Raw genomic sequence first — 24,546 nt, 5'->3', positions numbered from 1 at the left:
TTACATGGTGAAAGAACAGGAAAAAACAGCGGATGGGCAGATTTATGAAGATGCAGTAGAAGATAATCTTACAATTGAAGCACCAGACGACATCAAAATTGCAAAATGTGTCAGGTGATTACAGCGACAAGAAGTGTGGGTCGCATTTGTATAAGTCAGCTCGCAGCCCTCTGGAGACCAGCTACCATTCATGGTATCAGGTGAGTAATTCCAAAATGCACATTGAGTCCTAAACTTGTCTGCGATCTAAAAAAGAAACATTTTATCGATGGGAGAAAGAGAAAAAGTTACATATACAGTATAACCTTTGTCATAGTTAACATGCCATTAATGATTAAAAATGCCTAAAAAGCAACATAAAATAAATTTTGATAAATTAAGGCTGTTGCTGTGTAGAACTGAAATTTATATTGCAGCAATTCTATACTTTATCAATCACATGTCACAGAGGTGTGTTAATTGTTATTATTAAATTAGATTGTGAATACATCATTTAGAACAAAGTATGATAGTCAACATACACATCTTTGTTGTAAAAGTATCTATTATTTACAGGATATTTGTCTCTTATCTCTGCACTAACAATGCAACATTGAACAAAACAGAAAAAAAGGTTTGTACTGTTGACCTGACATCCTAGTTGGAGATGAAAAATTAGTGAGGAAAATAAATCAATGAGGGAGGAAAATGGATGGAAGGTGGTCTGAGGAAGCAGATACTTTGAAGAAGCGAGGGTGAGGCACACAGATGTGGTAACAGAAGTTTGCAGACAGTTGGAGTGGAAACTAGGAAAGCTTTAAAGTAAGGCTGAACAGGAGTTTTCCAGAAACATCTAGAAGACTGTTACTGCAGAGCACCAAGGTTAGCAAAGACAAGATCTGTGACAGCCAAGAGTTGTATCACGATGAGTGAGTATTCAATAAATAGTCGAGTTCTCATTGCCATGTTTTATACTAAGTAATCAAGCACTATGCCTAATGCTGTATACATTTTAATAGTTATTAATAGAAATTTGAACTTGTAGAAGTAAAATGTATAATCATTTAGCAGTTTATGTTTAACTAAGTGCTTTCTCATCTATTTTGTTAGTTTGACACTCAAAAGAACCTGTGAGGGAGATGTTGTGTTCAGAGGCCAGGAAATATCAAAGATAAATTTAAGAATCAAACTCAAATTCTAAGACAACTATTAAAGAAAATTTGCCTTGTGTGTCAAATGTGTGATAGGCACTGCTTAAGGAGTCAGAATTCTCAATTAAAATGATAAAACATTCCACTTCAAGGATGCCAGAAACTTAAATCATTTTAATATGAGATATTACTTTAATGTGATGTACACTGAATACAAGTGTGGTCAACAATTGGAACACTGATCAGCACAGACACGAATGACTGGAGTTGAGTTTGAGAAGACAATGGTTGAATTCAAATTAAAGAGATGACTAGAAGTTTGTCAAGGAGGTCAAGCTATATGAAGAAAGTGGAACTCTTTAGTGCCCCAAAAAGAGACTAGAAAAGTCCAATCTCAGAGACACCAGAGGGACCCTACAATTGGGGATAAAAAGTCAATAGAAAGTGTTGGCATCATTCAGAAAACAAGGGTGTCAGAGCCTGTTTACAGAAGACTTTCTTAGTTCTCTGAGTCCTTGCAGCTAGTTACTGTCCTTAAGTAGGAAAAGAGAATCCATCCATCTGAGAGATGCTACTTTTAGCTACTGACCTGTATGATCTCAATGCCATGGCCAAGAACCTGCCTGATAACTCTCTAGAGAAGCACACCACTGCAACAAGCCCAATTTGATATGTTACCTAACTATAAATGCATGGCCCTGAATAACTACACATCTGAAAACAAGCTCTCACAGGAGAGAGGAAAAAGCTGACAAACCAAACAAAGATAACTAGGAACAAGACAATGCAGGGAGCAAAAAACAGTTTTTAAAATGTACACAAATGAAACCTCAGAGAGATGAGATGGTGAACCTGGTAAATGAAACCAAGGTTAAAAGAAGTAAAGGTTATGCTGCTCACCATGGCTCAGATACTCAAGAGGTAGAGATTGGGAGTATCATAGTTCGAGGCCAGCAGGCAAACAGTTAGCAAGATCCCCATCTCTCTCTCTCTATATATATCTGTCTCTGTCTCTCTCTCTCTCTACCTATCTACCATCTATCTACTGTTTTTCAAGCAGCTACTGAAGATCATGACACCAAAATACATCAACAAACTGAGAGAGGAAGACATTGATTAGCTTATGCAAATGTGTTAATTGACACAGGGACACAGGAGGAAAGAAGTAAGCAGTGCATTCAGGATGAGGGTCAGAGTCATCCTCGTATCATAGTTGCACAGCAGGTCGAAGAGCAGATTACCCAGATGGCATCAGAGTAAAGAGGCTTTGGAAGGCTAGCTCTAAGACAATACATTAACTAATAGATAGTCATATGTATTTCAAAGTTTTGAGTGATTTGTATTATTGTCACTGAGTTTGGGAAGAAATTAGTAATGGATAAACAGAGATCTGAGCTAACTGAAGCAGATGGATTGATAGGAAAATGGCTTGGCTATATTATTCATGTGTGAAAAATACACCACATTATGATGGTATACCACTGAAAACCGCTTTTGCCAAAATCTGGAGGTAAGCATGGGAAGAGTGGCTCAGAGTTTGCATATCACAGGAGAAGATGTGTGGAAGAAAACTAAATCTGAATCTTCCATAGGTGAAAGTCAGTAGATAATACCTAGTTCTAGTAGCTTAAAATGAAGAAGAGTTAGAGGTTAGGTTAAAGAGATATAGAGCCAAAGAAGAATGCTTTTCTTTTCTGAAAGAAGCCAGACACTTGAGTCTATTTGTCAGTTGAGACACTAGCACCAATGTGGAGAGATCCAGGAAAGGTAAGATGAAGCCTAATTTCTCAGGAGGTAGGTTGTCCATGGCTTCAGGGAATCAGATTGAGTAGGAGAATCACAGTTGTTGAGGACATGGGTCCTGAAGAAGGACTGCATGGGACTGATACCTTCTATCTGTAATTGCTGGGTGACTATGAGCAAATTATTGACTCTCTTGGAGTCTCAGATTCTAATCTATAAAATGGTCATATTGCCCTTGTGATGAATACATGAGTTTTTAAAGTATATAGTTTGGCATACTGGTCAACATTAGCGCTATATAAGAGTTGTTTGCTATTATTAACATTACTGTGACTATCATTACTATTTTTCTGAGATAATGTAGAAGCAGGTATTCATCAGTGGGGCCACAGGGTTCTTAGGACAGTGAAGATGTTATAGATGAGACAGGTCCTATTCTCTCAGGAAAATTAAAATTAAAACTTCATTCAGAGAAAGAGAAGAACCAGGATTAAGTAGATACATTGTTAGAGGGAGTGATGGGATTTTCATAGTGGGCATGACTGATGGAAAAGATTTATACATGGAGGCATATTAAGGATAATTTTCTATTAATTATTGTGAAGTTATTTTTTAACTGTGAGAGTTTCTTTGTTATTGTTTGATTTGTTTCTTTGTTAAACAGGGATTGGTAAAGTGGCTTGTCATTGGTAACTCTTCAGCTAGCTTACAAAGAAAAGGAAACAAAACATAGACAAATGAGATTGCACCAAACTAAAAGGCTCCTCACAGCAAAGGAAACAACAGAGTTTATGAAGCAGTGCTCAATATCACTAGTCATTAGGTAAATGCAAATTGAAACTACAATGAGGTATCACCAGAGATGTGTTGGAATGACTATGTCAAAAAGACAAAAGATAACAAGACCTAGTGAGGATGTGGAGAAAAAGGAACTCTTGCTCATTGTTGGTAGGAAAGTAAATTAGTATAGCAATTATGGAAAATACTGTGGATATCCCTCAAAAGTGTAAACATAGAATGATTATAGAATTCAGCAGCCACACTACTACATTTATTCAAAAGAAATGAAATCAGTATATCAAAGCAATAATATCTGCACTCCTATGTTTATTGAAGCAGCATTTACAATAGCCAACCTAGGTGTCCATCAGTTGGAAGGAATAAAGAATATGTGATGTACAGAGCTGGTGCACATTGGGATTCTATTCAGTCATAAAAAAGAATAAAATCTTGTCAGTTATGACAACATGGATGGAAATGGAAATCATTATGTTAAGTAAGTCATGAACAGAAACAAGTACAAAATTGATTTCATAAATGTTGAAAATAGAATGTTAGTTACCAGAGGGTAGGGTGAATGAGGGCAAGAGGGCTCCAGAAAGTTGATCAATGGGTACTAATTTTTAGTTAAATAGGAGAAAGAAGTTTTGGTGCGCTATTTCAAGGTAGGGTGATTTATAATGGTAATGTGCCATATATTTCAAAAAGATAGGAGATAGAATTTTGAATCCTTTCACCAAAAAGAAATGGTCACTACTTTAGGGGATAGATATGTTTAACCTGACTAAACATTACACAAAATATGCTTGTGTTGAAAAATCACATAGTACCTTATAAACATGTATAATTTTATATCTTTATGTATCAGTTAAATTTAAATAAAAAGATGAACAATAAATCTAAGGATACTTTTCATTCTGAAAACCTGTGACAACTTTTTTCTCAGAGCAATGTTTACTATTGTTCTAGTTTCAGCTATTATTTACCAGAACCTTTTCTTCTTTTTTTAAAATCTGGATATAGAGTCTCACTCTGTAGCCTAGACTGTCCTTGGACCTTCCATCTGCTGGGATTGCAGGCATGTGAAACAATGTCTGACTTCCTTTTTTTAATACATTTAGTTCTTCTCTATGACATTAAGTGTCTTCATTTAGTATATACAGTTATATTGTGAGTAAGCATAAGTATTATTTCTATTTAGAAGGCCCCTGTTCACCACCATGAATAAACAAATGCAATGGGCAGATTCAAGGTTCTGCAAATGAACTATAGAATGATGTTAATCACATATTAAAACAGAAATTCTGCTGAAAACCCATGAAATCATTCACTGTAAAAAGGTAGCAACAATTGGCAATTTTCAGTTCCTGGATTCTTTTTTAACTAATATAACTGAATATTGGTTAGTTCTAATGATGTCTTTTATTCTGTGGCTTTAACTATATTTCACTCTGAAAATTATTTAGGATAAAAATAAGAGTAAAATGATTCTTGCTGATTTTTTTATGAAATGTGGCAAACTTCTTTATGATTTTATTGTAATCAATGTCTATGCCCCTGCAAATATTATTTTATATGATAAAGATTAACTAAACACCTAGCACAAGTGACACTTATCTCTTTGGCTCTAATACTTTTGTATATTTAACTCTTTGAAGGTATGGAAACTTCTGAAATAGTGTATTAAAGATAAAACTAGAATATAACTTAATTTCAGACTGTCAGTTTTGTAAATTCTTTGGTATTGATTACAAACTTTGAAGAGCATTGGAAATATAAACATATTTCATAGGAAAATTAGTTGAGGACTGGGCTGGGGATCTATCTCAGAAGCATCATGCAACCTAATGTGTGTGAAACCCTTAGTTTTATCCCCAGCATTGCAAAAAAAAACCCAAAAAAACCAAAATTGGTTGAAACCATTTTATTGTTTTGTCTTAATTTTAAATCTGTATTTTAAACTCTAAATCTCACGTATAAGTGACACAACAAAAAAATCCACTTCTGTGAGTATTTCACAACCTTAATCAACAACATGAGGAAAATTACTTACCTTAGTATGACTTAATGTAAATGTTATTTTTTCAAGTTCATACAATGTGGATGGGTTTGAGCTAATTGTGACAGAAATTACTGGAGAGATGACTTTTTCCTCCTCTTCAGAATTATCATAATTTTGAGGTTCCAGTAAGAAGTTGTCAGATGAGGAAAGCAATGGGCCAATGCTCTTATAATATAAAAATGCAACTGCAACATTGCCTATGAATCAAATAAGTAGACTTAGTGAAATGCTTACAGTCAATACACTCAAGCTCTTAAAATAAGCATAAAATTGAACAGACCAACATTTTACTCTGATGAAGTCATAGACATACTCAGATGGTGCAATGTGGGCCACCAATAAGCCTATATGTAGAAGCATTACCAATCTACATTAACACTTATATTCCCTGACCATTACGAGTATAAAAATAATCATGAGGTACTGCAGCATTCCCCCCACACAAACAATAGTTGTAAGAAAACAGTCCTAGATAAATTTACATCTAAATCTTAACAAAGAGTCAGAATGTGAAGTGTATTCATTTGAAAAATAAAATTTTGAGTTATTGCTTCCATGCGTAGTAGGTGAATTGGAGAGATATGGGGAAAAAATTGCCACAGGTTTATGGAGTTAAGAAAGTATAGCATTGGATGGGCTGTGATGCTCCTCTGAGCTCAACCTTGTACTCCCATAGTGGTTGTTGTTTAGTACACATACAGCCACTCAGTGTCAGAGGAGGAAATGTATTGCCTTGGGAGGCAGCCATCCCTAATATAGTGTATCAACATATAGCCCAAACCTACAGAGTCACAAATATAAATGCAGAAAATACCATCATAACAAAGGATCTTGATAAAACAAATGGAAACCTCCATGTCACGCTAAAAGGCAGTGTGTCCCTTCACTGAGATTGTGTGAGGAAGAAGTTAAGAAAGTGCCATTGCTATCTGTGTTTTCAATCTTGATTTTAAAAAGCACCACAGAAAATGTTATTGAGAGCCTTGCTTAGCTTCCACGCATTACAGAGAATATTTTCCTGATCTGACACTTTGAAAACTTTTATCAAAGAAACAAATGGATGTTATTCCAGTATGGTTGGGTTAGTAAAATTATGACTGTAAGTGATGACAAGTATCCTAGGGTTTGCTATGGGCAGACCGGGGCCTGATGCAGAACCTGAAACCCTGAAGGCTAACAAGACATCCAATTAAAAGGGCAGTGGCTTCTCAGGGTGTATAGTAGGAGAGGGTCCAAAATCAAAGGAAGAATCAGTAATATAGGGAAATTTTAAAACTCTATTCATTACCATTATCCTAAGACTAACATTTATTTAACATGAGTTTTTTTATGTTGAACAAGAGATGCACAGAATACTCTAAAATCCCTTTTGATTTGTTTTATAAATAATGCTTTCGCATTTGTTCATTATCAATATTTTGAATCTTTTTCAATTCCCATGATATCTTGCTAATCCTAGATCTAAGATCCTGAGCTCTTTTACAATATCTGTTTTGTTCCATCAAAAACTAGGGGTTCATTCAATAATGAAAGGAATTAAAAACTTGGAATTATTTGAAAAGAGTATTCCTACTTAATCATACCTATCATTTCTCATTTTTTTCTTTACAATGTTATGATTTCAAACATCTGTTAACACTAGCCATATATTCTCAAAGGACAAGATACATCCTTTAATTCAATGACCAGAACAAATATTTTAACATTTACTTAGTTCAAATAACTGGGCTGAAGTTCTAGAGAATTTATTCAGAATCAATACTTGTATATATTTGTTAAGGGATTCCCATGTAGTACTACTTTTCCTTACATCTATCTATTTCATTTTGTTACCTGTGCTTCTTTTGAACATTATTGAAGTTGCATTACTATAGCCCAGTCACGTTGCAATCCAGACTACTGAAAAACTATCAGGGTGACAGAAGTTATGATTTTTACTACCAACATAGACTATGCAATGACCTCCTTAGAGAGTCATTGTTCTCAAATTGCTTTAATGCAACTCTCTTGACAATAACTAAAAACATCCTCTCAAAAGGCCTTTATATGCTTCTCTATTTTGGTCATCTAAATCATCTAAATATCATTCAAATTTCTTAAGTAATTTAAAAACAAATGTGGAATTTCTTAACAAAAGCCCATTATCTTTTTATCATAAAACCAAAGTTTAAGCATTGAATCTTGTTTTGCTTATTCTGAATTCCCTCCCTACTCTGCTAAAATTCAATCTATAAACAAAGATTAAAAATCTGACTGAGATACTTGAAACTCCTTTATCTTTTTACTAATGGCACTGTGCATGTTTTAAATAATTCATGTGTCTTTATTAATGAATTACATCAATAAATGAAATCACATGTAGATAGCATTGAGAAGTTCTGATCAGTTTGTTAGATTTACCCTTTTAAGATCCAACATTGGGGAAAACATATTTTCTCATTTTGAATTATTGAGAGCTGATATTTCCATCCCTTTCAAACATCAGTTTGTTTGTGTGATCACTAATATAACAAAGCTACCCTACAATCAAACAGTGTCTATTAGAGATATTAATTCTGAGACAATATCGTCTGTCACCATAATAGGTGTTTTCACTGTTTTTGTCCCAACTTCTAACACTATTCAAATTGTCTTTGAAATTTCAACAGTTTAATGGATTCTTTGGATTTAATATTGTATGCATAGTCGATTGATAGGATGTGGTCTAATAAGGTAGGGTTTAGTGGCAGTTTCGCTAGCTTTTCCTTTGTGTTTCATAACCATATGCTTCTTTTGCATAGAAAATGTTAAGAAAGAATAAAGGGGATAATACTGATAGATAAGGAAAAAATGCACATCAGTGCAATAAAATAAAATAAGTAAATAAAGCAAAATAAGCATTCTTCTGAGAATGTGAGGCATGCTTTTAATGATAAAGCTCATCTTTTTATGATGTAGTGTCTAAACATGGGATCTTATGCATGAATTGTATATTTTTTATTTGTATTTATAACCATCCAATTATTCTTAGAGAAAATATTTGAAATCATGTTCTCCCTAAATGATGTATTTTTACCTACATGATAACAGCTATAACAGCAATTCTACCATCAGCATTCTACTGAGAACATTGTTCTAATAGAGCAGATAAATGGCTAAAATAGTAGCTACTTGCTTGACTGTAGGTCAATGTGGAGCAAAAGCTTGGGCTGATTCTTTGTTAACTCCCCCCTTTCTGGTACTGGTTCCATACTATTTGCTGATAAACACAGAGACAAATCCATCAACTTTGTACCTTTATCTCATTATCCATCACATGAGTGATATTAATTAATTAAAAATATTAGTTTAGATAATCATTGTTTCCTGCTAGTACTAGTATTCTTTGATTCATTTATGTTTAATTCTGCGTTTAATTTAGTTGAGGAGTTTACTGCTCAAAGGCTAAGCAGTGACAACCGGAAAAAGAAGTCTAAGCCTAAAGAAGATCTATTTTTTTAAACACTATCTCTATTTTTCTTTCTTCACATAATTACAAATTTTGTTTTGTGGTGAAGAACAAGGACCCAGATATTGTCATGTAAGAACAACAAAACTCCCTGTATAAGTATCATATATTAATAAAAACATTAAAAAAATATTCTCAGGAATTTACATGAGAATGAAATCTCAAGTTCAAATATGAACATTCTATATATAAACATCAAACGTTTTTCTGTAGTAAAGCACACATTAGTTACATGCATGTATGATATAATCAAATGTATAAGTATTTATTGAAAATTCATTAATGTATTATATGTAAAGTTGTTAAAATCTTACCATCTGAATCATATGCAGCTTTTCTCTTTGGAAATATTTTTATATAGCCTCCATCCACATTCATATGGGGATGAATATGTTTCACGTGGTATGAATCAAACATGAAAACTTTGAGAGCTGAAACAAAACAATGAAAATCATAAATCCTCTGAAATTAGTTTAATCAATGTGCATAATCAATGTGCTATTTAGAGACAATTTCATCCATGATTATTAAATTTCAGCTTTTTAATAGCAAGTAGAACGAACATATTATGTACATCTTTGGACAGTATTATTCATGTTATTAAAGGTTAACAAGTTTTAATTTTTTTTCATTTTACAGTAGCAATTGCATAATTTTTATTGAGTGAAACAAAGACAAATTATGCATGTACTCAAAGTCATCCATACACAACTTCTAAAGTAAAGACAAGCAACTAAATGTCTTAGAGTATGTCATCTATAATGTAAATTATTATCTAAACAATACTTAAATAAAATCCTTGGGTGATAGTTCTCTTACCTGGTACATTTTCACCTTTTTTTATGCAGCCTCATAGAAAGGTAGGGTGCCTATATCCTAGTTGTAATGCTTGCAACCTTAATTTTGATAAGTGATGAATCTTGAGATTATAATTTTTATAAATCTATTATGACATAACAGATTATTTAACAAAATGTATCTTGTTCTTTAGAACAAACTTAGAGGCATCCTCAATTTGACCCATGATCCTGAATATTTTAAGTATGAAACTGCATGAAACAGGAACATTCCTAATTTGCTATGTTGGTTGCTTCATATTATCAAAGTGCAAAGGATTCCTAAACAGAAATTTAAATGTAACTGTCATTGGTCAAAATAGATCCCAAAAAGTCAGGAAATGATTGAGTGAAAATGACTCAGGAGCAATGTACTATGCATACTTAAATGGTAAGTAGCTCAGAATTAGGAAAAGGTTGACATGATAGATAGGGAGTAACACCCATTGTAGTGATCCTTTTCACCAGTACAGAACTTCATTCATATTGCTTTTATACTATGAGCCACCAATCATTTCTACATTGACAAAACTACTACCAATTTAGTTAACAGTATTTCAAAGGCCCATCCCATCATCTTTTGAGAATGGCTTGTTTGGAAAACAAGACCTTCATATCTTACCGACATCAGTCGAATTTGTATCAAACTGAGTGGTCTTTTGGAAGTTCTGAGAAATTCTTAATGTAGCTTGTTCAGCAGTATACAGGAGTTTTGTAAGATGAGTTCTTCTATGATTCATAGGTAATTTGTCCCAAATTACGAATGTATTCTTTTGAACAAAATTATTCATGGTTTTTACAAATTCCTATTTTAAAAAAGTACATCTTTTAAAAATATTGGAATCTCATAATGATCACAAATGTAAGAAAAATATAAAGATCAATTATATTAAGAGTTGAAGGTCAACATACTCACAGTAAGAGTTGAATTAGAAAGGGTGTCCTTGGCTGAGATAGTGTTATTTATATCATCTTGCAATGGAAATGATTTGGCTAATATTTCTATATATGTAATTACATCCATCAGTGAAAGCTCTGTCACAGAATTTCTATAGATTTCTTGTAAAAAAGCCACGGGGTTTTCTTTGGGTCCCATCTGAGCAAAAATAAGTCGAGAAAAAGGGATTCAACCTAGTGCTCTATTAAGAGCTTGTTAAGACTACGACTTACATGTTAAATGTATTCTAAGGTTTGTTTTCTTGTGTTATGTGTAAATTACCAGAATAAATTTGAGTCATAACATGCAGCACTGAAATTTGAATTTATTTTCAATAGATTAGCAAATAACTAAGAAGCAAAGAGTCAGTGCATGCTGGAATGTATAGTTTGCAAAAATGGTTTTTAAAATAACTTCCTGTTTCTCCAGAATAATATTATATACTAACCAATGAACCTGTCTTAATATTCAAACTCCTTAGTACTTATAAATATTGATATATTGATTAATAAACTATAACTTGATAACTTGAATTAGATTTTAATCAACCAAGAAAATTCTTTACTGTGTGATGAAATGGAAATTTGTTTTAGGTGGTCATTGATTGCTCATATTGAGAGTCACACTTCGAATTGCATGACAATAATCTTATGAATGTTCTACTTTATTTGCTCTTTGAAGTAGAAAATCCGGTTGCATTCAACTATGTCTCCTTAGAATTTGGGAATGGGTGGGTAGTCAAAGTACATTTTTACTTTTTCATTCAATAACATTTTTTAGATGTCAAAAATAATCTTTCAGTATATCAAATAAAGAAAAAGTACCATAAATTAAATATGTTAAAGTTTTCTTCAATACTTTGGAGAGTTTCAAATTAATCCTATCTGTGATGTAATCATAATATTTAGTTCTCTGTATGTAAATAGTTTCCATTCTACATAATAGAAGTATTTCAACAACTACTTCAAATGGCAGTAGTTCAACAACTACTTTTGAAATATGACATTGGAGTGCATTATAACTGAGATCAAACTACCAAAATAAAATAAATTTAACTTAATTTGAGTACTTACTTTTTTCAAAGTTTTGTTAACATTTGTAGCAATACAGGCATTATCTAAATGGCAATTTGCATTCACATTTTCTGTAGAAAAAATAGATTGCATAGTAAGTTTTAAAAATATTTTTTCTTAGTTGATTATATGGGTTGCAATTATTTTGATCATTCATTTAAATATTAATAGCACACTCTTTGTCATTTAAATTTCAATTTCAGTTTTACAATGTGTAATAATTCACAGAAGAAATGGAAGAAAATACTATTAAGGATTGTGGAATGAATGTTAACTACATAAAACATGCATTCTACATTTTCCATGAAATAAAATAATATCCCCTTCAAAATTCATTTTATAGGCCATAATTAATGTTGGCACCATTTCTTGGAAATGTAACTCTTTAATACTTCACAAATGTATACCAAATACTTTACCCCGTTCTTTGACAATACATAAAGTTTAAGAATATAAATTACCTTGGCAGTAAGAGCCATCACTTGGTGTGAACTGCGACTTTCCTGTGGATGTCTGATAACCTTCCTTGCAGAAGCAGTTATACCCACCATTTACATTCTCACATACCGCATGTTCACCACAGACAACTGATTCACTGCATTCATCTATATCTAGAAATATTTGAAAAATTACTATTTTAATTTAGCATAACAACTCCTATAGTTGCTACAGAGTTGATAACCATTTTGCATCTACATAGTGATCTGATAGTAAATTGCACAAGGAAAACCATATCATTTGGAAAAAGGTAGAGAAAACTTAGCTGTAAATATTTTTTAACTCTAACTTGGCCTATCCATTTTGATGGAATATTAAAAATATTATTCTTGGGCCAAACTCTCAATCTGCTTTCTACATCAACAAGGTAATTAAAGTTATTAAAATAATTTCCATCATTGAAGACATAACATTTAGTCCTTATTTAAAAAATACCCAATTATTAAAATTTCTTTTCTTCTAGTCTAAAGCTAAACTGATCTGAACAATTGGTTTTAGAATAATCTGGAAGATAAAAGACTGACTCACCTTTTTCAAAGTTTCATTTTTGCATGTACATGACCCTAAAAACTAAGATGCTACAGATCTTAGTGTGAATCAAGACCCTTAAAATTTCACACAATTTATTACTTTCGTTTGAAATTATGTTTTACTATGATTCTTACTGTACAATCATCATACTTAAGTATAAGTAAAGTAATAAGTTATACAGAATTAAGTCTTAAATTCTCAGCAGCTATATCTTGAAGCCATAAAAAGTGCTGGCTTTTAAGCTCACATTGTTTATATTCTTAATTTAAAATTTTATACTGCAGTGAAGAATGCCTTCAAGTTATAAATATTCTGCCAGGATAATGAACGATTCTGAAGAACTGAAGAGTCCAGACCATTATCTCAAAATTAATGCAAATATTTTCGTGTGCCTAGCTCAGTTTTGACATGTTAGAAACACTTTCTGTTAGATTAATAAATGAATCTCTAATTTTAAGTTAACAATTTTATTTTTTACTATTTACCAGTATAAAAAAGGAGTTAAAAAGTCTAATTTAAAATGCCATCTTGCTTGTATTTTAAATACACCTTTCCCAATTTCTCACTTCAAAATACAATAAAGGCACAGAAAAACATCCAAACATCAGAACAGATGTGAAACCACTTGCTAGATTATGAAGAAATTTCCATTAACTAGAAACGTGACGATATTAGGTTCGAAAAGATAATTTAACGGTTGAAAGAAGATTATAAAACCTCTGGTTCTTCTGAAAAGTCTATGTATTCATGATCTGTACTATCCAGAAATCCAAATACTATATCTAAAGAAACAAGGATGTTACTGTCACAACCTTAATCCACTTGCCCTTATTTTTACTTCTATTCAGAAAATATCCTTCCACAGAAACAAATGAGCAACGACTAAAGTAAGGGACGAATTATAGCAGGTTGACTATCAAGGAAAGCATTCATTGTAGGTATATCGCAGTGCAGACTACAGTTATTGGTGGCTATTGAAGTCAATAAAGTGAGGACAGCATGGGACTAAAGCCAAGACCAGTTATATTTGGACAGTTGTTGAAGAAACAGATGCTGCATCCTAACTGGAAACATGTCCAATGAAGCTATAATCGAATGAAGTATCATAAACAACACCATGTATTTCATGGGAAAGACAATATATTCTTTGTATATCCATATTTTCTTGTTTTTGATGGCTTCTGTGAATTCTGCAAATAAGATGTTGATTTCTCTATATTTTAAAACAGTTTAAATATGCAATATTCTTGGGAACATTACTTGAAACCCAGTCTGTTAGCAACATAAAAATCTTTGCTTTACAAAATCAATTTCAATACATTCTCTTCTACTTTGGGTTTAAATATATACAATCTTGTTATTTATTAATGACTTTGTTTCATTTTCTCCTTGTGCCCCCTTCACACTCTTTGGAGTTTCTTTTGATATCTCTGCTCTAATTCAAGCTCTCCCACCATCATTCACTCAGCTTACTGTTATCCCAGCAACTTGGACCAAGTAGAGTATTTCAGATTCTGAATTCACTAAAAGATAATATGGTAATCGAATAATAGTAACAGAAGTAGTAGTAGTAGAAGTGTTCTAGTCTACTAACATTCAAGACTAAGGTTATGTACATTTTTATATTCAGACTTTAAATGTTATGAAAGGATATTAATTATGCTATTGAACAATTTTTTTCTAACTGCCCTGTGGCTTATTCATTTCTTCCCACAATATTTCACTAAAATGTGGAAATGGGGCTTACTGATTTGATATCATCACTCTAGGCCTTGGGGGTAGAATTTATTGAGTTTAACCCAGTAATAGTGAGGTGATCACCACAACTGGCTATATGCCAACGCAGTCAAAAGACCTTCCATTATCCTCAGTACATTGTTCTATGCCCCCCTCCTTTTACATAGTAAGATAGAGAGTAATAAACCTTTAATGGGGATGAAGTTGCCCTGGCCAAAATACATGTGACACATGTTTTGCAGCAAGATCCATGCTGACTTCTATGGTAATCTCTTGCACAGCGTATATGACTTGATCCTGATAAATCTATTCTGCTTCCACTTTCCTGAAAGAAAAGTCATGGGGTTTCCTAAACAGAAGACCTTAAATTAAATCCTGACTCTTACACTCACTAGCTATGTAACCTTGAGTAGTACCTGAAACAAATACATATAACTTAGAAGAGTTCTATCTCATAACAAATGAGAAAATGTATGTGAAGGTATTCGAAGTAGTGCCTAGCATATAGTAGGTACCTGATATTGTATTTGGGAATCTAGATCAGAGATTGTATTCTTATTACATTTTTCCAAATTTTAGGAGCCTTTGAATTGGTACACTTAGAGATGCAAATTGATAATGAGTTTTTTTAGGTTGTCATGTCTTGGTAACCCCCAAATTTATAAAAGATAAAAAGAACCCTGTTCTCCATCTTAATGAAACTAAATTATGGCTATGTAAGCATTTAAGTCAGGATAAGATTGACAGATGAGATTTAATTATTCACTCAATTTCCCCACTACCAACTTGTCACTTAACTTTATGTACATACTTAAATATTACTAAATGCAAATGCAACCTTAAAAATCTTAATTCATTTACTACTTTTTCCTGGAAAAGGTTATGCTTGTTTTTCATGTCTATAATTAGTCCATCCAGTAGTATTTTATCATAATCTCCTTTTAAAACAAGATTATATGATGGCTTTGATCATAAGCTTACAATTATTATTAATGATTTAGAAAAACAAAATTCAATTTTAATATTATTCAAAGCCAGGAGTGAGGGCATATATGATTATATAGAATGTGTACTACAAATAGGGCACAAAAAATTCCAGTTGGTAAACACTACTCTGAAGCACACAGAAGGAAGAAATTCCTGGTTTCTACTCATTAGGCTTTGGGAGAGTCACTTTAACTATTGATTGCTTCATTTTTCCCACATGTAAAATGATAGTCTAGAACTAGCTCTCATGGATGATGGGCATCTGACATTCTATTTTACTGTGATTTCTAGAGTAGAAAAAATATGCACAGTGCTAAATCTCACCCAAAGCCTCTGTGACAAAATTACCTTATCTTTGAAAGTTAGTATTTAAATAAAGACTAAAGGCAAAGAATTTTGCTGAGGAGTCCTTTTCCATTTTTCATTTATTAAGGTTTTTAATGACTATAATTACTATGCTTGTCAAATTTAATGATCAACTAGAATTCCAAATCAGCAGTATACTACCAGGTGATGTACTAATGCAAAAAGAGGCTAGATTCATGGTTCTCCATTTAAATTCCCTAAGGAGATAAAAGAAGTAGCTGCACAGCTTCTCAGAGAAGCTTAATCCTTAAGGACAACAAAATTGGTGAGAAATAACATTTTTCCAGAGAATGAGTTTTTCACTGAATAATCCATCAAACAAAATAGGTAGAAACAGAAGCATTCAGTGCTGGGTATTGGGTTTCGATATAGTTATTGTGTTTACTGACTACTTAAAATAGCCAAAAAGGGAATTATCAAAAACTTAGGGACATTCCACAGAATTTTAATAGAAATAACTATTGGGAGAAGAAGTCTTAAATTACAAATATACTACCCCTCCTTAAAATGTTGTCATTCAATCACCTTTGTGTATGTGTGTTTCTTCTGTTGTCTGTTATTCAGTTTCTTCTGAAGAAGGAATTCTTACTTGTAAAGAATACCCTCACCCAGCACAACAATAAAAAGAAAAAATGAAGAGAGAAATATAGTTCCTTGTGAACTGATGAATATTAAGAGTGAACCTGATCAGATGAAAAGACAGATTTTTCTAGAGAGTAATGGTATTAAGTGAGAACACAGATACAATTAGATAAAATTGTACTGTATTACAGTGATTAAGATGCTACAAGTTAAACATCTTCACTAACTGAAACATTTCTAATAAATCTTACAGAGCTACAAAATTTGAACATAACTATTAAAGATAAAATACATTATATGACATTCTGAGATTAGCAACAGGGATATAGGTTTGAGAAGAACAGATAGTAAAGTGCTGTAAATTTTCTGGGTAGAACTTCATAGATTCTTAGATCCTAAATACATTGCAATGCTACATTCCAATAAAACATTTTCTGCAACTACTAAAGATAAAATTATTGTTCAATAAGAATAGCATTATTTTCTCCCATTTAAAATTTTTTATACCCTTGCAAAAATTAATTTACTACACTGCAATATGCAGTGTGAGACTTAAATGGCCCACTCATATTAAGTCTCCTGTGGCAATAACAATGGCCTCCTAGAGATATGACTGTGACTCTAGCCCTCTCCTTATCTTACATATGTAAATCTAGAGTAGCCCTTCACCTTCCTTGGGTATAAAATGACAAGAAGAAAATCTTGTTTGCATAGCAGAACAAGTATGATGCAGAGGTGTATGGGACTGGATGATTTCTTTGGTACTGCTATTTCACTGATAAATTTTCTTTGAATATTGTCTCATAACTTATCACGAGTTAATGTGAATATTATGAGGCTTCTGCTTAGCTTATTGATGAGAATATCACTAGGGAAATAATCAAAGACTTCAGTGTGACTTACATTAACTTGAATACCACTCTTTTATCTAACTATGTAAGGGAGAAGCAGCACACCTTTCCTGACTGTGTTAAATATAGAATCTTAATTTCCTGTGCCATATCTCCTTTGGCTATATGATTAAATTATCAGCTTGTGTATTAATTTTTCAGATTTCAAGTTGGAGCAAATTATATTTGTAGGTAAACTGAATAATATTTAGAAAAATAAGATAATTTATTATTTATGCCTAAAGTAAAAGAAGTAGCAAAGAATTTGTTTTTGAAAAGAGTTCACCTTATTTTCTTATATCCTTGGATAAATATTTCTTAGTTACTGATATATAACATTGGAGAATTTAGAAACTAATGACATTTCTGAAAGTATTGAACAACTAGGGGACAATCAGGATTCAGCAGAATTTGGTTCAAATATTATTTAATCTCTAGAGGAAATAAGTAATAAGAAACAGAAAAAAAATTTAAGTTAGATAATTCAACTTACCTATGCAGATGGTTCCATCATTAGTGATAAACCTGTCTTGGTAACTGCTGGATCTAAACCCAGAGGCACACATACAATAATAGCTTCCCTCTGTGTTAGTGCAGTTAGCATTTTCACCACAGGGCTGGGTTAAATTTCCACACTCATTATCATCTGTGGACATATCAATTTGAAACATCATTTTTATATAATTTTCATGAATTTCTACTATTTTTCATAAGCATTTGAGAATTTTGATGGCTGACTAGTTTAAAGTAGTGCAGTGTTTGTTTCAAAGACAAGAGTAAAGAATTTGCCTTCTATACATGTTTTATGATGTGAAACCTTTGTAGTTGCAAGCAAAATAGCGTCAACTCAAAAGCACTGCACATGGCTATTGAATCTATATCCTAATATTTTTCAAATTTTATATGTCATTTAACTATACTAATGTCACTAAACATTTGCTTGATTATGAATTTATTTAATATGCCTTCTAATTATTCAAAGTATATCATTAGGTAAAAATGAAAAATAAGAGATTATAAATTGACATGCTCTTATCACATACTAGTTATTTTCATCATTTTCCCTAGTAGAAGTTTGTATTACCTTATCGACCATTTATTTTACTTATACCTTATTTACTTATTACCTTATCTTCTCATTTGTTTACTAATGCATTTATTCACAAACATATGCTTTACATTATTCTCTCTCTTTAATTCCATATATGTACGAGCACACATATATGCACACACAAGGGAATTATATCATGGTCCTTACGCTTGTATTCTTATAATTTACAAGAAACAATATATGTCCAGAAATCCTTTTTAAAGATCAGAATGTGAGCTGAGACAGCTCCACAGATAAAGTGCTGCTAATCAACTGTAAGGACCTGAGTTCAAAACCCATTACTGACTCCACCCCCAGAAAAAAGATCAGAAAACATATTTATATTATCTGTCAAATTACTGGATTAGAAAATAAGTTCTTAGAAGTGATCACAATGGTCTGGAGAGGACATAAGATTCTGCTGTAGGCTGAACTGAATCTCTCAAGAAGGTGTGTTTAAGCAGTAATCCCAGAGAGTTGGTCAATATGAATTTATTTGGAAATATGATCTTTGTAGATATAATCAAGCTAAAATGTGGTCATACTGGATTAGGGTGTTTCCTAATCCACTGACTGATGTCTGTATAAAATAAATGAAATTTGCATATAGAGACAGAAGAAAAGATTGTGAAGACAGGAGATAGTGAAGTGATGTTGCTACAAGCCAGTGAATGCCAGGCATGGCTCACAGCCAGTACAGAGATGCAAGGAGGCCAGGAAGAATTCTTCCCTGGTCTCATTGCAGGAAACATGAGCACGCCAACTCTTGGATTCCAGACCTCCAGTCTCTAGAGGCGTTAGAAAATAAAGTCCTGTTGTTTTAAGCCACTAAATTGGTGGGAATTTGCTGTGTAGTCCCAAGAAACAGGTAGACCCAAGTTGAACAATACAGAATAGATAATAAGTACTAGTAAGAGAGAAGAAAGGAGACTAAAGGTAAAAAAAAAAAGAGAGCAAGAAAGATGAAGACATGGAGTGATTGAGGCATTACAGAATGCAAAGATAATCTAACTGGGGAACACAAAGAGAAATTATAGTTGAATTATTGCCCAAACAGGTCAAGTTTAGAAGTCACCTTTCATATTTATTCTTCATTTAAATTAAACCAAATTTAACTTCTTTATAGAAGTTGAGTTGTATGTAACACTGAATTGATACCCAGGTTATTATACATGAAGCTGCTCAGTGAAGAGTTGCAGATTTTTCCAGTCTCCCATAAATATTGATTCACTGAAGCTTTACATGCACTGTAGGAAGGAGTAATATCTTCTTCAAATGATGAGAAGCAGAGCTAGCCTTACACCTCATCTTTAAGAGGGTTTCTTTCTGGCTGAGTGTTGGTGGCTCACGCCCATAATCCTAGCTACACAGGAGGCAGAACACAGTTAGTTCAAAGCCAGCCTGGGCAAATAGTTCTGCAAGACTCTATTTTGAAAAAACCCTTCACAAATAAGGGCTGGTGGAGAGGCTCGAGGTGTCGTCCCTGAGTTCAAGCTCAAGTACCATTAAAAAAAAAGAGGGTTTCTTTTTTCCTTTTTCTCTCCTCTTGCCCCACCACTCCTCCTCTTCCCTACAACCTTCTAACCCCCAATCCTCATGCTGTCAGACCCCTTTCTACCTTATCATAGCTTCTTGACATGTGAAGTTGAAAACTTTAGTTCCTCTGAAAATTCTAGTCCCTTGCACATGATCTGCTTTATTCTTGGGTAAACTGAAAGTAAGGGAAGAGTTCTGGACTCTGCCCAGAGGCCAACAACTTTGGGACAATGTAAGTAAAAGATTGTGGCCAGGCAGGTTGAAAGTATCACACTATCACCTGTCAGACTCCAGAAGGTGGTGCAACTTGTGATTCTGGAAGTACGCACCTCACCTGAAGTATCGAAAAGTTTCTAAACTTGAAAAGGGTATTTAAACACTGCTTAGATTTAGCATTTGCTCAGGCATTTGTCTCCCCTCAACCACGATGTCTGAGGTTTGGAGAAGCTGAGGAAAGTTTCTAAAAATGTAACAATAATTAAGGTAAATTGAGACTGGTCTTATACAAAATGCTGAAAAGTTAATACATTGATAACATGTATATATTTTATTAGTTATATTATAAAAATAAATTATTGTAGAACTCTATATGGGTATATATACATACATGCTCAGAAAGCAGGACTATCTGGCTATAAATGCATAAAATAGAAATTAAATGAGTTCATTAAAATCAATGGAGAAGTGGTTCACAAATTGAACACAAGTACCTAAATCATGTTAAAAAAATATTTTACCCACGTTGGGTTTGATGCAGTCAGTTAGTTACTCAAATATTTATGGAGTTTCTCAGTTCCCAAATGTGAATGGCTATATTGGGAAATAAGTAAAAATTAATCAAAAAGTCAGGATCTGTGCCCTCCTGTCAGAGTTCATATTCCAAAGGCAACTTAACACAGAAGCATATAATTGAGTTTTTATTAAAATAAAAGTTTTCATTTATATTTCTAAATTTGACTCCCTTCACAGCATGCTGAGAAAAGTTCATATTAAACTTTAAAAGAAATTGTGTTCTTAGATCAGTTATTGGTAATATAGAAAACGATGAGGATTGTATCCCTTGTGGACTATAGCTGTGAAAATGATATGCAAAAAGACAGAGAAAAGGAGTCACTAGATCTGAAGTACTGGTCAGAATCCAAGAAAATGAATGACTTTACTTCACCTAAACTGACTGTATTTCTAAAAATAAATTAAGATACCAATACATTATTTAACTATAATTTTACTAGTCTTGGGCAACATACTAATAGGCAAAAAATTAAAAGGTTGACTGATTTTTCATTCTCTTCCTTCTGTAGAGTTTTGGCCACTTGACCTCTTAGCTTCCTTATCAAGAATTTGGAAATAAAAATATTTTCTAATATTCCAATCATCTAGATTTGATATAGACGTATTCCCTAATGGTCTTACTCAAATTTTACTCAGTAAAATACCACTTATCTGAAAGTAACCTCCTTTCTTCCCTCAAGGTAGAGGAGATAGGCAAGAAATTATTTTTGTGAAGTAATATATAAATATGAATTATTTAAATAGCCTTAAACTTTGCAGTATCCGTCTTCATAATAATTAATCTTCAAGGAGAGAGTTCCATTAGATGGTACACTATAGTAAAAGTCTGTTTTTTGCTTTTGTGCTTACCATTTATTTTTTCCATTTGCTGTCACTTTACACTTAATTATTCATTGGGATAAATGAATGTGTATTTAGAAGTTTCTTGAAAAATTTATTATAGAATAGTTAAATTGGAGATAAATTCTAAAATAATTTTAGAAATATGTAGCATATCGTCAGCAAATTTTCCTGCCTCATCTCTAATATAATGTATTGAGCATTTCAGGAAGAAGGCATGAACACAATCCCAACTTAATGGGATGCATGACTGCTGCAGTAGATATCCAAAGACCCAGCTTTATTAGACAGTGGTGTGTTCAGCATATAAAAGAGGTCTTTAGTAATATTGTAGCAACTCACACAAGGCAATGGTTCCTCAGGTCATTTTCAGGATGAAGATTAAAGATTATTAAAGATTATTATGCATATGTCCTTTCTTCAACAAAATCAGTGATAAAGGAATTGAGGAGGGGAGGGGGAGAAAGAAAGGGGAGGGTTACAGGGTAGAGAAATGACCCAAACAATGTATGCACATGTGAATAGATAAACAACAACAACAAAAGATTATTTAGAAGGAAGGCTTTGAAGAGGAAGTGATGCTTGAACCAGGCATTTTAGTTCTACAAGTAAGAGTTTAGGCAAAGAAAAGTGGCATGGATAATATCTCAGGCAAAGGAAGTTACCCAAATTCTAGAAGCCAGCAGGAGCAGTGTAGTTTAGAGGAAAATTGTATTGTGGGAACACTGGCTAGGAGGGTAGAGGCTTTTGGACAAAAATCTATGCAGGTAGCCATGGTCAAAACTGAGAAAATACAGGCTAAAAATTTGGAACTGCATTTAATGAGTCACAGATCGCTACCAACAGATTTTATGTAGCAGACAAATTGGATTGGATTTGAGGTTCAAAACAGTTTTGGAAATATAGAAAATAGTAGCTAACATCCAGGTTGGCATGCTAGAACATTGCAAGAATTGAAGAACTGGCTAAAGCAGAGTCAAGAAGAATTAGGCTAGCCTTCAGAAATATTTAGATGCTAAAATCCAGGTATCTATCAAAGATAAAGAAAGAAGGCAGGATAAGAGTATATTAAGAATTGAAAATAGTGTCAGTTGCAAGGTGGAAATGCAGATTTATATATATATATGTGTGTGTGTGTGTGTGTGTGTGTGTGTGTGTGTATTTATGGATATATACACATACATATATATTACTTTGATTTTTTGAAATTTTTCATCATAAAACAACTTTCAAAATATCAGTGTATATTGGATATTAACTGGATATTTTAGTTGATTGGCGAGGAAAGAGCAAAAATGATTCTCAGACTTGTAAGTATTTAGTGGATAAATTAATCCAGGCATCATGAGTAGAAGAATCAGAGAAGGAACTTTCTTGCAGGTTGATAATGATTTCATTTTTGGACATGAAGAGATTGAGACACCTCAATAAAATTGAGGATAGGATATTCAGGTAGGAGTATCAACAGTATAGTCATAAATTTATCTCTTCCTGAGGCAGCACTAACCCTCTGTTCCCTTTCAGTGGTAGTTAGCTTCAAGAACAAGGTATTTACTGAGCTCGAGTATAAGGATGAGCCTACTATCTTCCTGTGAGTGTCCGTGGATGGACATACTCGCTCTCCTGTTTCAATGTCAGCTTAAGTGAATGGAGCTGTGGCTATTTTTGCATCTTCTTTTGCCTTGTTGTTTTTGGTATTGTACACAGTGTGTTTCCATTGGTTTAGTCTTTTCTCACCAACAGGTAATAAAGTCCAGCAAACTGAAGTTAAGATGTGAGGGCAGAGATAAAGGACCAAGAAATCCTTTTCACCTCTTTTTGTTTTCAGCATCGACCAGAAAATTCCTTGGGGTTCCGTATGGTTCAGCCAAACTGGTCTTAAAAACCACATGGGGGTTTAAAATAATAATAAAAAAATGCATATGTCTGAAATTTTGTCTCCCAATATGTTTTAAGCAATGTGTTCTTGTGGTTGGTGATTAGTTATTCATTCAGTTATCTTGGGTTCATATCAGCAACTAATTGGCAAGATTTTACCCAATAATCTGAAAGAAGGCAACATTTTAATTGTTTCAATAGCAAAAATGACTGCTAGTGTCTCCATTTTGGTAGCTAAATTATGCTAGTGCAAAGACAGAGTCTGGTGGACAGTTTTATACTTAGCTTGCCTGGCTCCAAAGCAAAGTTATCATTTTTTTTTGCATGGTGGAGATCAAAGTATGCTTAAAATGCAAATACTGGGCATCTAATTCTCCAAATTCAAGAATGATCTGACTGTCTTAGTAATGACACATTTTTGGCAACAAACCATATGATTTCATCCCTTTTGGTGCATAATAAAACAGAATTTTACTGGTTTTATAAGGCATGAGTATTCTGAATCTGAACAAGATTTTATTTTGTTTTCCATTTGCAATCTAGTGACTGAAGAAAAGGAAAAATAATTAAAAATATTTCCTTCTCTTTTCCTAACACTTGAGGTATTATTGGTTTAGCTTAAATTGGTGATAACAACTTGAAAGCCATGGAATTTGAACGGCAGCATCACTCTCATACACATTTTCCCTCTGAGCATGATTGCCAGTATTGCTCTGTAAATTTGAACACTAAAAGGACTGTAACCATTATGCAATTCCTTGTGAGATAGGC

At 33.1% G+C, this 24,546-nt stretch overlaps 1 protein-coding gene across 2 annotated transcripts in view; it reads right to left on the bottom strand.

The window, feature by feature from the left end:
* Adgrl4 (adhesion G protein-coupled receptor L4) overlaps window positions 1-24,546 on the bottom strand; it is a 103,033-nt gene that overhangs the window by 33,686 nt on the left and 44,801 nt on the right. Inside the window, exons 3-10 of one of the 2 annotated variants that reach the window (XM_020186579.2) lie at window positions 18,133-18,285; window positions 12,510-12,659; window positions 12,049-12,119; window positions 10,955-11,134; window positions 10,661-10,844; window positions 9,517-9,633; window positions 5,707-5,912; window positions 73-246 (exon numbers count right to left, since the gene is read on the bottom strand). In XM_020186579.2, coding sequence (XP_020042168.2) covers window positions 73-246; window positions 5,707-5,912; window positions 9,517-9,633; window positions 10,661-10,844; window positions 10,955-11,134; window positions 12,049-12,119; window positions 12,510-12,659; window positions 18,133-18,285 — 1,235 coding nt within the window. The remainder of the gene's footprint in view (window positions 1-72; window positions 247-5,706; window positions 5,913-9,516; window positions 9,634-10,660; window positions 10,845-10,954; window positions 11,135-12,048; window positions 12,120-12,509; window positions 12,660-18,132; window positions 18,286-24,546) is intronic. The other variant, XM_074079678.1, reaches the window with a different exon arrangement.

This window comes from Castor canadensis, chromosome 7 (genome assembly GCF_047511655.1).
Source record: "Castor canadensis chromosome 7, mCasCan1.hap1v2, whole genome shotgun sequence".
Taxonomy (NCBI): domain Eukaryota; kingdom Metazoa; phylum Chordata; class Mammalia; order Rodentia; family Castoridae; genus Castor; species Castor canadensis.
This window is presented reverse-complemented; position numbering and strand designations above follow the sequence as displayed.